We start from the raw sequence: 13,926 nt of genomic DNA on the forward strand, positions 1-13,926 counted from the left end.
TCTATTTTGAAAACTTTAAAACATTCAACAATTTAAAACCACCACCCCCGACACTTCAGTCTTACCACCACTAAGAAACTGTTAAATGCTGTAACCTGCCTTTACCCTGGAATCAAATGTGATAAAAGGCAGTATGTTTTGAATAAAATACCATCACTCAATACACGCAGAACATTGAGAATTGGAGGTAGAAAGCAGCAATTTCATCCTTCTGCAAAGACTAGGGCCCCATACAGACAGGCCAAAATAAAGCTGCTTTGGGACACTTTGGAGGCATGCTGCTTAAATGTTGCATACGTCCTACGAATCCAGAAGCCACACCAAAGCCATGATCTAGTCCTAAGGACTGGAGCGTGGCTTTGGCGCAGCTTCCAGACTCTTAGGGTGCATGCAACATTAAACAGCATACCTCCAAAGTGTCCCAAAGCAGCTTTATGTTGGCAGTCTGTATGGGGCCAAGCAGTGCAATCCTATACATGCTACTCAGGAGTGATTTGCATTGAATTCAGTGGGGATTAGGCCTAGCTGAGTACAAGACTATTGCCTTGGTACAATTAATGTTAAACGGCAAAAAGAAAATGAGCTTTTCAATAAACACTATTTTTTGTTTCATAATACTTTTTGACATCATGTTTGCTATAGTAGTTTTAGACCTGCAAGTTTTCACTGTTGCTTGCCCTGCATTAATACTAATAATAATTATAAATTATATATTTGCATTAAAATCTCCCATGTGAACTGGAATTAAATCAGGTGTGTGTGCTGAACTGGTTACTGAATCTTTATTGGCTTGAGACATTGACTGAGTTGGAAAAGATCACATGGACCATTCAGTCCAAATCCGCCATGCAGGAAACCAAAGCACTCTTGACAGATGGATATTCAGCCTCTGTTTATATACCTCCAAAGGAGTTTCCACCACACTCTGAGGCAGTGTGTCCCACTGTCCAACAGTTCTTACCATCATGAAGTTCTATTGTTTGAAGCCATTGTTCCTTGTTCACTTCAGTTGCAGCTCAAGTTTGAACTAAACTATTAATAGCTTGAATATATATGTGTGTGTGTGTATTTATATATCCCATTATGAATGTATTTAATAGGAATGGATAGCTCAAAGCTAGGTCATATGTGACTTCACTTGCCCATTAATAATGTCCATGAAGTTCTGATTAAATCTCTAAGAATGTTGTTGTGTTAAAACATTTAAACTGTCAGATGCTGGGATCAAAAGTCTGAAAATGTTAATAACTAGAGAGTAAATTAAGACTCAACTGGACTAGTCACACCATTTCATAGTCATCCTCCTCACATACTAAACACTCTTGGCTTTGAATCAAGATTTCTATGAGGACAAACAGGTCCCCCCACCCCAAATACAGAAAATACTTAAGCAAGACTGTATCTTCTTTCTTGGGGTTACTTTATTGTTTTTGTACATGTTCCACAAATTCCAATGTTGTTATTGAATTAGCTATTCCAGTTCATTTTTGCTAGAACAATCATTACCACTAGCACTGCAGCATGGAAAATGTATTTAAATAAGGACACTAGATGCTCACCTCATCAGTCCCTTAAAAAAATAGTATTCTCATTTCAGTAACACATGGTACAGATGTGTATAATCATGGTAGAAACAGATTCCCCTTTTCCCCACTGTTGCAGATTTATTCTATGGTAAGATGCAATGGATCACCATCATCAATCTTCTTCAGAACTAGATTCCTCCTCTTGATCAGAGACCTCAGCTACAGGAAAACGCAAAATAGCAGCTACACCTGTCAGCTGTCCAAGCTGTTCCCCAGACACATGCAGACTAGAGAAAATGCGAACAGTGCCCATGTTGTCCCGCACACTATCTACTAGTCGAACATATCGGCTGCGAGTAGCCACATCTTGATGTCTAAAAAGTTCATCACTTATCAATAAGGTATCAATAGCCATGGCTTCATTGGCCTTTTCCACATGCTTAAGGCCATAAAAAGCTCGGTCCGGTTCGTGTTGTAACATCTTGTAGAAATCATCTAAGGCCTTCACTTCACTGGCTGCTTTAGTATCAGCAAGTCTACTCGTCACAGCAGGATCACACAGAACTTCTTTCAATGCATATTTATGTCCAGAAGAAGAGTGTACCTAAAGAAGAAGAATTCCAGAAAGCATACACTAACTACTTTGATACTGAGTTGTTTCTCTCTTGAAATGTAAACTCTTTTGACCAGAGTATGTACTTTCAGGTAAGTTTTTAAATGCAAAAAAGTGACTAAAATATTTATTGTTAAAGAAAAAATATTTAATAATCTTAAAACATTATTACATATTTTATGTAATGCTCTATATTCACTTACTATAGATAGATGGAATTGCATCTGGATTCAACTTTACCACCGCCCTGCATTTTCTAGTTGTATTTAAAATAAAACAGTTTCCCAAGTACCTAAGTTTCTCATTATTTGTTTGAACAGTACTTTTATTGATAATCATCTTATGTAGAGAGGAAGTGGCTTTTAAGAAAAATCTGGACTGAAATGTTAAGCATGCTTACTAGGAAATGCCTCATCAAATCTAATGAGGCATACTTTTGATACACCAACAAACGAGCAGCAGGCTTACACTTAGACAATCTGAACACGAGGGGACAACAAGAGATCTGTGTAACTTCTAAACTTCATCTATTTACAAGATATATATATCAGGGTACATAATTATAAAAGACATCAACAATAGACAATATGCATCAGACAAGTGGATAATAACAGTCCATGTGAACAATGTTGCTAATTTGAGCAGTGAAAATGGTTCTACTGCTGCAACATAATTTAAAGTTCAAAAACTAGACAGCAATAATAATAGATGATGCTTGGAACAAACCAACTTGAAGTAGGAACTGGTAATATTAGCTGGTAGCAGGTCCTTTATGGGTTGAATACCGACGGGACGGCTACCTCCGGAGTCTGTGTGGCCGTATCGACTCACCAAGGTCTTCATCAGCATATAAATTTCATAACCGGATTAATATTGTACATTATATGTTCCATATGCTACAACATTGAACAGCATTATTCTTATCATCAAGTCAAGCTGTTCAATGTTGTAGCAGTATGGAACATATAATGTACAATATTAATCGGTTATGAAATTTATATGCTGATGAAGACCTTGGTGAGTCGATACGGCCACACAGGACTCCGGAGGTAGCCGTCCCGTCGGTATTCAACCCAAAAGGACCCTGCTACCAGCTAATATTACCAGTTCCTACTTCAAGTTGGTTTGTTCCAAGCATCATCTATTATTATTGCTGTCTAGTTTTTGAACTTAATATTATGTTGCAGCAGTAGAACCATTTTCACTGCTCAAATTAGCAACATTGTTCACATGGACTGTTATTATCCACTTGTCTGATGCATATTTTCTTTGTTGATGTCTTTTATAATTATGTACCCTTATATATATATTGTAAATAGATGAAGTTTAGAAGTTACACAGATCTCTTGTTGTCCCCTCGTGTTCAGATACTTTTGATACATACATACAGTATCAGGTTTCATATATTTGAAATCATCGTTAAAATCACAGAAATTTCTAAACTGAGTCCTTCATTTTCAGTGTGAATAGTACACTGGCAATCTGCTTCCACAGATTATTTTCCAAGGACTGAAATATGCAGGCAGGCCTTTAATAACTGTATTGAGCATTTTATTATCTAAAATATGTTTAAATAAATGTACTGGTCATTGCTTCAAAGATCTCTTTTCTATCAAGCAAAGGCATTTTAGTTTAAATTACTGGGATGTATCTAGTTTAACGAAATCCTGGGAAAACTACAATGGAACTAGAAGCCTGTTTGCCCTTTTCTTTCCAGGTTGTATAAGCAGTAAAAACCAAAGTTAAATAAAATGTATGATGAATTTACATACAAGAAAACCCAATTTTCAAAGAGCAACATTTTATTCAGCCATACTTCTGAATTATGTTAACTGTATATGAATTTTACTACTTCTCACACTAAATGTGTCAGTAGTTTCATCCTAAATATTGTGTCAGTCTACAAAGATTTAGAGTTCTTAAGGGGAAGTATGCATGCAATCTGAAAGAGACTGTGGCCTGTTACAGACTGCCAAAATAAAGCTGCTTCGGGTCTCTTTGGAGGTATGCTGTTTAAATGATGCGTGCATCCTAAGAATCCGGAAGCTGCACCAAAGCTGCACTCCGGTGCTTAGGAATGGAGTGTGGCTTTGGCGCGACCTTCGGACTCTTAGGACCCATGCATCATTTAAATAGCATACCTCCAATGAGACCCAAAGCAGCTTTATTTTGGCAGTCTGTAACAGGCCTGTGTTTCTTCAGTACAGTAGTACATATGGCAACTTTTCTCCTCTGGGCCCTTTACATCTATATGTGCATGAAGACCTTCTTTCTGCTCAATGGAATATATGAAATTTTGCCTTTGGAAAGCGCAAATGGAAAGGAGAGGGTTAACTCTGCTCCTCACAAAGACAGAATCCCCACTAGCCCTGGGATTTTGCCTTTGGAAAGAGCATAGCAATAGCAAGTACATTTCTATACCGCTTATCAGTGCACTTAAGCACTCCCTAAGCCGTTTACAAAGTGTAAGCTAATTGCCCCCAACAATCTGGATACTCATTTTAACCACCTTGGAAGGATGCAAGCCTGGGTCGAGCTTGAGTCCTTTTGCTGGTACTGAATTCGCAACCTTCTGGGTTGTGATTAAGTGGCTGCAGTACAGGCATTTAACCACTGAAACACCAGGAGGGGAGCACTAAACTTTGCTCCCTCCCCCACTGCCCTCATGCGCCCACACACAAGCACTAGCCTCCCACCCCTCATCCTGACACTCACTTTCTTCTTTTCCATTCATGCCCTGCCATGAAGACCTGAACTGAAGGGGATCCTGAAAAAGCCCTGTTTGGAGAATCAGCTAATATATGTCTGAGGTTTGGAAATTTAGGCTATATGGCATACAATGAATAAACCTGACTGAGCTAGGAATGCTATAATCTTTTCATTACCATGAATGAACTCTGTACAGTATGCATGGTAAATAAATATAGAAGTAATACTCCTTCCCTTGTTTATACCTCACTAACAAGGCTTTAATCATATGTAGATTTCTAACTAGGCTACAGACTAGCTAAATTTCAGTCCCACTGAGTTCATAGAATCATAGAGTTGGAAGAGACTACAAGGGTCATCCAGTCCAACCCTCTCAGTCAAAGCATACCTGACAGATGGCCATCCAGCCTCTGTTTAAAGACCTCCAAGGAGGGAGATTCCACTACAAGGAAGGAGTTTGTTCCACTGTCGAACAGCCCTTATTGTCAAGAAGTTCCTCCTAATGTTGAGGTGGAATCTCTTTTCCTGCAGTTCCCAAGTAAGTAGGCCATCTATCTGAGGGACTAGATTAGATAAATTATCTTAGAACAGTAGTTCCCAAACTTTGATTCCCCAGCTGTTTTGGACTTCAACTCCCAGAAGCCCCAGCCAGCTTAAACAACAGCTAGGAATTCTGGGAGCCAAAGTCCAAAATATCTGGCGGACCGGAGACTGGGAATCACTGTCTTAGAACAATGCTAATCCATACTGCTTTTAATAATTTCTAAAATGTTTTATGTTCAATTACAGGAGAAAAGGCAGGATGTAGATAAATCAAATGAATAATCTATTTCCTTTAAAAAAATTCTGCTTGATCTATCACTTAATTCTAAACATATTGATTCAGAACTAAGTCCTACAGATGTTATCAGAAGTTACTTCAAAGCAGGGGTGAATAACAGAAGGGTCTCTATGTTCTAAAACTTACTGCAGAAATAATCCAGTTTGAGACGACTTTAACTGCCTTGGCAAAGTGCTAGGGAATTCTGGGAACTGTAGTTTTGTGAGACATTTAGCCTTCTCTGTCAGACAGCTCTGGTGGCACAATAAACTATAATTTCCAGGATTTCCTAGCACTGAGCCAGAGCACTTAAACCAAACTGGATTATTTCTGCAACATGTTTTGGGCCTATGTTGCTGGACTGCAAATCGTAGCTGCAGCCCAACATAAGAGCCACAAGTCTGATAATGCTCTTTTAAAACATGCATGCTTAAGACTGAAGACTTCTGAGACAAATACCAACTCTATATATTTACCATGAGCAAACTGAAATTATAATATACATCACAAGAAAAGAACTGGGTGTCATTTCTCACCTATTATTAACTATTTGTTCTTGTAAATGATTTTGTGGCCTATTTTAAATGTATTTTTTAACAAGGATGGGAATAATGTTGCTGTTCAGATGTTGCTGAATTGTAATTCCCACCAATTTTGGTCAATGCTCACAAAAGCAGTTAACAACATATGTTGATCATGTGACTTGTCCCTGATTTATGGACTAGTTCAGCGGTTCCCTAACATGGTCCTTCACATATTAGGGCTTCAGCTCCCAGATATCCCAACCAGCTTGTCAAACAGTCAGAAATTCTGGGAGCTGAAGTCCAAAACATCTGGAGGACCAAAGTTTGGGAATCACTATATTAATATAAATATATTTTATCTTTACTTTGGGATCACTTCTAATAAAGTTTTATAAGCAAACATTTACACAATTCCTATAACTCCACTGTATCACTAGTGTTGTGATATGAGTTGCGCCAAGAAACGTTTTTGGGATTACAACTCCACGGATCCCCCAGCCAGGGGCTACACTGGGTAAAGGATGCTGCATTTGGTCATCCTCATGCATAGTCCCCACCTCCTCCCTTCTAGCTCTGAAATGGGGACAAAATCCTTGCCTTTGCATTCCCTGAAAACTTGAATTTCTACTCAAAGGCATAGTTGAAATGATCTCTTTTACCATGAGCAGATATAAAGATCCCTTGTAGCACCTTTGAGACTATGGCCTGTTACAGACTGCCAAAATAAAGCTGCTTTGGGTCTCTTTGGAGGTATGCTGTTTAAATGATGCATGCGTCCTAAGAATCCAGAAGCTGCACCAAAGCTGCACTCCTGTGCTTAGGAATGGAGTGTGGCTTTGGTGCGACCTCCGGACTCTTAGGACCCCATGCATCATTTAAATAGCATACCTCCAAAGAGACCCCAAGCAGCTTTATTTTGGCAGTCTGTAACAGGCCCAAGTCTCCGCCTACACTGCAGAATTAATGCAGTCTGACACCGCTTTAATTGCAATGGCTCAGTTCTATGGAATTCTGGGATCTGTAGTTTTGTGAGATATCTAGGCTGCTCTATCAGAGAGCTTTGGTGCCACAACAAACTATAAGTCCCAGGATTCCATAGGATGGAGGCATGATAATTAAAGAATTAAAGAATTTAAAGAATTAAAGAAGCCCTGGTGGCGCAGTGGTTAAATGCCTGTACTGCAGCCATTCACTTGAAACAACAAGGTTGCGAGTTCAAGACCAGCAAAAGGGCCCAAGCTCGACTCAGGCTTGCATCCTTCCGAGGTCGCTAAAATGAGTACCCAGACTGTTGGGGGCAAATTAGCTTACTTGCTAATTAGCTTACTTGCTGTTCACCGCTATGATCTTTGGAATAGCGGTATATAAATAAAACAAATTATTATTATTATTATTATTAATTTTGTTGTGTGGCAGCAGCCTGATCTGATCTGATTGGAGTCTAGGAAAGCTTACATTAGCAATTCATTTTCTCAGTTGATCTCAATGGTGCAGCCCACAAAGGCTCCCAAACTGTAAACTTCCCAGTATTTTGGACTTTTATTTCCCAGAAAGCCAGCATAGTATAGAGCAGTGGTCTCTAAACTGTGCCCTTTAAGAGATTTTGGACTTCAGCTCCCAGAAGCCTCAGCCATGGTAGCTAATAGTCTGGGATTCTGGGGTCTGAAGTCCAAGTTCCCTTAAAGCACACAGTTTGGGAAGCACTGGTGTACTATCAATGTAGTTTGGTGGTTTGGCTGTTGGACTAGGGCTGCATCCACACTGCAGAAATAATCTGGTTTGACAGTACTTTAATTGCCATGGCTGAATGCTATGGAATTATGGGAACTATAGTTTGTTGCAGCACCAGAGCTCTCTGACAGAGAAGGGTATATTGTCTGATTAATGAAAGCAGATATTTAGCAGGATGCTGTTGCATAATAAGGAATGGTGATGATTGCCTCAAGTGTTTTCCTTTAAGGAACATGTTGTGATTTTTAATACGATGTGTTGTTTAGTAGATCCTGAGTGTCCCTTAGAGCCCTGGCAGCACAGAGGCTAAATGCCTGTACTGCAGCCACTCACTCACAAACCACAAGGTTGTGGGTTCAATGCCATCCAGGGGCCCAGGGTCAACTCAGCCTGGCATCCTTCTGAGGTCTCTAAAAATCATTATGCAGATTGTTGGGGGCAATTATCTTACTTGTTGTAAATGGCTTTGGGAGTACTTAATAGCAATAGCAGGTATATGTCACCGCACCAATAAGTGGTATAGAAATGCACTCAACTATTTAGAGAGGGGAGGAAGTATAAGGGAGAGAGAGTGGAAAGGAAGCAATAGAGCATGTTATGGAATGTATGTTTCAATGCTGAAAACCGTCCCGCTTGCATTGCGCAAAGGAGCAGGGTAAAATAAATGGTATTATCATTATTCCTATAAACATGTATTATTATTATGATGATGATTATTTTGGGTTGAGGAGGACCTTGCTGTCTGTCTGTCAGTCTCAGGGGCTGCTGGAACCTGGGTTGGCAGAGCTGTTGTTGTTGCTATTGCTATTCTGCCTGCCTTTACCTGGAGGAACTTGTTCCTGTTCTCGAGGAGGAGCTTGTTGTCGGCCTTCAGGGCCTGCTGGAACATGTGTTGGCAGAACTGCTCCCGGACGAAGCCGGGGCTGGCCACCAGCACGCACTTGACCACCTCGAAGTTGACGTGGCGCTGGAGGGCCTGGGCCACCTGCTCGTAGAAGCGCAGCAGGGCGCGGTCGTGCTGGGCGCAGCTGCCCCGGCGCTTGCGGGGGATGCTGACCTCCACCTTGGCGCGGGTGAGGGTCATGCTGGGCGTGACCAGGCAGACGTGGGCCAGGCCCTCCTGCATCACCACGGCCGCCACGTCGGCGCTCCAGGCCGGGTCGCAGGCCTGCTCGATCCGCTCCAGCACCACGCTGTCCCACTGCTTCTTGGCCAGCGTGAACTGCCGGTTGGGCTCCAGCTCGATGGTGTGGTAGGCGCCCATCTTGACGTACTCGTTCTCCTGGATGTTGGTGCCCTTGACGCGGAGCTGGCAGGCCTGCGAGTCGAAGTCGATGCTCTCCACGCAGAGGGTCAGCGTGGTGCGGACGCGGTTGCTGCCCACGCTCCCCGTCGACGACTCCGTCTGCACCTTCCGGATGGTCGAGGCCCGCAGGCTGTCCCCCACCTGCAGCAGGTTGTAGGCGTGCCACATGTCCTCCGGCTCCTCCGGCACCAGCGTCACCTGCCCCGCGTTGTCCTTCTCCATGTCCTTCCGCAGCAGCTTCATCCTGGAGGCCGCAGGCCTAGTCGCGCGGCAGCCTCGCCTCCCTCTTCCTTCCTCACCAGGATCCTCACTGCGGCCTACCGCCGCCCGCGAAGCCCGGCCTCGATTTTCGAGGAAGTGTCTGCTCGGCTTGGCCGCTTCCGCTTCCTCCTCCCCATTTTGGGAAGACGCGCCGGCAACCGCGCGCACAATTTTGCCTCACCGGGGCGGGGCTTCGCAAAGGCCACGCCCTCCACGTCTTCCTCAGCCTGTCCGCCCTCCCGCTTGGAGGGGCGGAGCTAACCAAAGGCCACGCCCTCGGACTCCTCTCCTTTCGACCCCACGTGGGCTTGGAGGGCGGAGCTTTCCAAAGGCCACGCCCACCATATTTTCCCTCCCGCTGGCTTGGAGAGGCAGAGCTTTCCAAATGCCATGCTCTCCTTGTCTTCCCTCAGCCGCCCAGTCTGTTGGGTTGGAGGGGCAGAGCTGACGAAAGCCCACGCCCCTCCGGCCCTTCAGCCAACCCCATGTGCATGGAGGGCGGAGCTAACCCTCCTAGGCTCTCCAGCCAATCCGATGTGCCTTCTATTTGCCGCCTTGACTGCAACCTTGGAGGAGCGGAGCTAACCAAAGGCCGCATCTTCTCCGTATTCCCTCAGCCGGCTTGGAGGGGCGGGGCTAACCAAACACCACGCCTTCTCCGTCTTCCCTCAACTGGCTTACTCTCCCACTTGGAGTGGCGGAGTTAACTAAATGCCACGCCCTCTCCGTTTCCCCTCTGCCGGCTCGAGTGGGACATTGGAGGGGCGGGGCTAACCAAACGCCACGCCCCCCAGAACTGTCATCGGCGCCGGAGCCCGCTACTTTTGGCGGACCAAACCCTGAGCGAATACGGGCAGAATTGAAAAGAGCGCATGCGCGCAAAAGAAGGCGAGACTGTTGGAATACTGAAAAATCTCATATATATATATATATATATATATATATAAAATGTATTTTATATAATTATTTTATTTTTAATGAAAAACATACTAAACGTATGTTATATAATTATTATTATTTTTAAATTATTAATTTTTAAAATTTATAATTTTAATTTTTAAAAAATATATAATTTAAAATTATTTTTTAAAATTATTATGTTTTATATATTTATTAAATTGTAAAATTAATCACCAGCCCTTGAGAAGTATTTCCAGTGCAAGCGTATTGGGGAAAGGAGTGGCAATCCCTCCAGGAAACAAAAGTTTGTGTTTAAATCAGTGGTTTCCCAAACTTTAGTCCTCCATATTTTTTGGACTTCAGCTCCCAGAATCCCTGACTGCTGCCCAAGCTGGCAAAGGCTTCTGGGAGTTGAAGTCCAAAAGAACCGGAGGATCGGAGTTTGGGAAATCACTGATTGAAATGGTTAGATTTAAAAAGTTGTAGGTAAATGGTGTCTGGCACAATTTCCCCTCTCTGGCCTCCGCTTTCGATACAGAGAGGCCAGTGGCAAGTGGGAAAGCCATGGGAGCTGGAGAGAAAGCACTGCTGCCTAATAGGACCTATCTTTTCTAAATGTTTTAGATGTTCTAGATGTTTTAGCTGTTTTATTGAATTAATAATAAAGTCAGTGTTTTATTGATTGTATTTCATATCTGTACTGTGTTAATTTATCGATCCGCAGGGAGAGGCGGGAAAATACAAATAAATTATTATTATTATTATTATTATTATTATTAATAGATTTTTAAATTGAAAAGTTGAGGAGAGGGAACTGTCAAATTAACAATCTGTAAGGCACTCTGAAAGCTGTTGTTGCTCCACAGGGGAGTATAAATACACTTATCTCTCCATATTTGCAGCTTTGATATTTGTGGATTTGATTATTCAGGGATTTGATTAATATGTTCTCTCTAGGAATATCTAGGTTCTCCTAGATTGCAACTCTATGGTCAACTTCAACTAAAGGTCTCTAGAGTTTCCTAGAGAGAATACTTGCAGCTCCTCCAGTGCAATTCTGTGGTCAATGTCTGGCAGATGTTGACCACAGAGTTGCATTGGAGGACCTAGAGATTCCTAGAGAGGTGTCCTCTCAGGTAAAAACACAGTGTTTATGTTATTTGCGGTTTTCCCATATTCACGGGAGTCTTGTGCCCCTAACCCTAGAGAATATGGAGGGACAGGTGTACTCTAAAATCAGTGGTCCCCAATCTGAGCCCTTTAAGGGATTTTGGACCTCAGCTCCCAGAATCCCACACTATTGGCCAACATGGCTGAGGCTTCTGGGAGCTGAAGTCCAAAGTCTCTTCAAGGGCACAGTTTGGGAACCACTAGAACATGGCCACATAGCCCAAAAACCCCACAAAAAAGCCTTCAACTTCGCAACGATTTACCTTTGTCAAGGTGGCTAGTTGTCCTACTTTTCCTGGACATGCCCTACATTTCACTCTTCTGTCCAGGAGGAATGTCAAAATGTCCTCCATGCGTTTAAATTTATATTAGTGTTTTTCACTTTTATTTGGAATGCTGTACATTTTTCTTAAAGGTCCTACATTTTGTGGTGCCTTGTCCTCCTTTGCGGTTATGATGTATGGTCATCTGACATTTGTTAATTAATTATATCTATTTAAAGCATTTTTATTTTTCTTGGCTAAAAGGCTATTGGAGTGGCTTATGCACAGTCATCTTAAGGCTGCTGCCATGCTGCAGAAATAAAGCAGTATGACACCACAACTATAACTGTCATATATTCAAAGATATAGCCATGTTAATCTGTAGGATCAGTATGTAGAGAGCTCTTGTAGCACCTTTGAGACTAGCTGAAAGAAAGAAGTTGGCAGCATGAGCTTTTGTAGACTTTGACCAAATGCATCTGAAGAAGTAGACTTAACTTTAGAAAACACATCCTTCCAACTTCTTTCTTTCAGTTAATCTCAAAGGTACTCTAGCTACAAGATCTCTCATTTATTTAAATCAGTGATTCCCAAATTCTGGCATTCCAGGCTTTTGGATTTTGGTTCCCATAATCCTAAATCATTTTCCAAGATGGCTGAGACTTCTGGGAGCTGAAGTCCAAAAAACGTGGTGCACCAGAATTTGGGTATTACTGATTTAAAGCATTTGTTTACCCTCCTCAGCCAAAAAGGCTATTGGTGTGGCCTATATACAGCCATCTTTAGCCTGCTGTCATGCTGCAGAAATAAAGCAGTATGACACCACCACTGTAACTGTCATGAATCAATGCTGTGGACCTCTGGGATTTGTAGTTTTGTGAGATGTTTAGCCTTCGCTGTCAAGAGTGCTGTGGTGCCCCACTAAGCTACTAATCCCTGAATTCATAGCACTGAGTCATGTCAGTTAAGGTGGTGTCAGACTGCTTTATTTTTGCAGCCTGGAAACAGTCTGGAATATTGGCTTAGGGAGCCAAAAAGGATTGGTCATCCAGGTTTTATGTTATTTATGGTGGCGGGTTCCTAGGAGGAGCAGAATTCAGCATTGGGGATGAAATCCATCTTCTTAGTTTCTAAGCAGGTTCAGAAGTGGGTACTATACCACCCAAATAGTGGCATGTATGAAGTTCTTATGTAAATATAAACCTCCTTCATGTGGCTGTTCTGGGCATAGCTTTCTGACTCATCTGGCAGAAACTGATGGTGATTCAGTGCCCTTTTCCATTGGACAATTAAGCAAGATCCAGAATTAAAAGCTGTAGTTGAAGTATCTGTTGCTGCTAATGCAACGTATGCTTCCACAGTCTTACCAAACAAAAGTAGCTAATCCATGTTAGGGGATGCATATTCCAGAGTGTGAGTAAATACATTCATTATACAGAAATAATATGGAAATACCTAGAAACTAATTGTGCTTGTCTATGATCATAATAGAGATGAACTGAACTGTAACTAGAAACTAATTTGTTCGCTGGGTAAAAGCTCACTTCTTTTATATGAATGCAGATGAAGCTATTGTACTAACACACACACACAAACCTGTTGTAATCAAGTTTGTCAGTAAGGTTTAATGATAGTGCACAGATTAAGCAGGCTTACTGTTGAGAGCCAGCATGGCCTAGTGGTCTGAGTGTTATACTACAACTCTGGAGACCAGGGTTTGATTCCCCACTTGGCCATGATGAAGCCCATTGGGTCACATTGGGCAAGTCACATATTCTCAGCCTCGGGGGAAGGCAATGGTAAACCATTGAACAAATCTTGCCAAGGAAGCCCCATAATTCGCTTTAGGATCACCATAAATTGGAAATAACAACAACACAAACTGTTGAGTCATTAAGTTGTGGTTTCTCTGAGTTTTGTTCTTTTCAGATCCTTGTGTAGCACTATGATGCCAGAAATAGCTGGTGCAGTGCAAAGATAAATGTAAAAAAAAATTGTTTTCTGCACTCATCATCTCAACTCTCAACTGCACCTTATTCCAATGCATAACATGTTGGAGACAACTTTGAGGTGTGCTGTTTTTACGATTGCACCCAAAATAAT

The 13,926-nt window shown here is 42.1% G+C and overlaps 2 protein-coding genes across 2 annotated transcripts in view; both read right to left on the bottom strand.

Moving 5' to 3' along the window:
• ITGA1 (integrin subunit alpha 1) overlaps window positions 1-13,926 on the bottom strand; it is a 94,307-nt gene that overhangs the window by 75,075 nt on the left and 5,306 nt on the right. The gene's annotated exons all lie outside the window — the stretch shown is intronic.
• Window positions 1,404-9,781, bottom strand: PELO (pelota mRNA surveillance and ribosome rescue factor). The gene is made up of 2 exons (XM_042451260.1): window positions 8,747-9,781; window positions 1,404-2,130 (listed from the first exon to the last, which is right to left on the bottom strand). The coding sequence occupies exons 1-2, from the start codon at window positions 9,470-9,472 to the stop codon at window positions 1,699-1,701; spliced, it is 1,158 nt and encodes a 385-aa protein (XP_042307194.1). The 5' UTR covers window positions 9,473-9,781; the 3' UTR covers window positions 1,404-1,698.

Source organism: Sceloporus undulatus, chromosome 2 (genome assembly GCF_019175285.1).
Source record: "Sceloporus undulatus isolate JIND9_A2432 ecotype Alabama chromosome 2, SceUnd_v1.1, whole genome shotgun sequence".
Lineage (NCBI taxonomy): Eukaryota > Metazoa > Chordata > Lepidosauria > Squamata > Phrynosomatidae > Sceloporus > Sceloporus undulatus.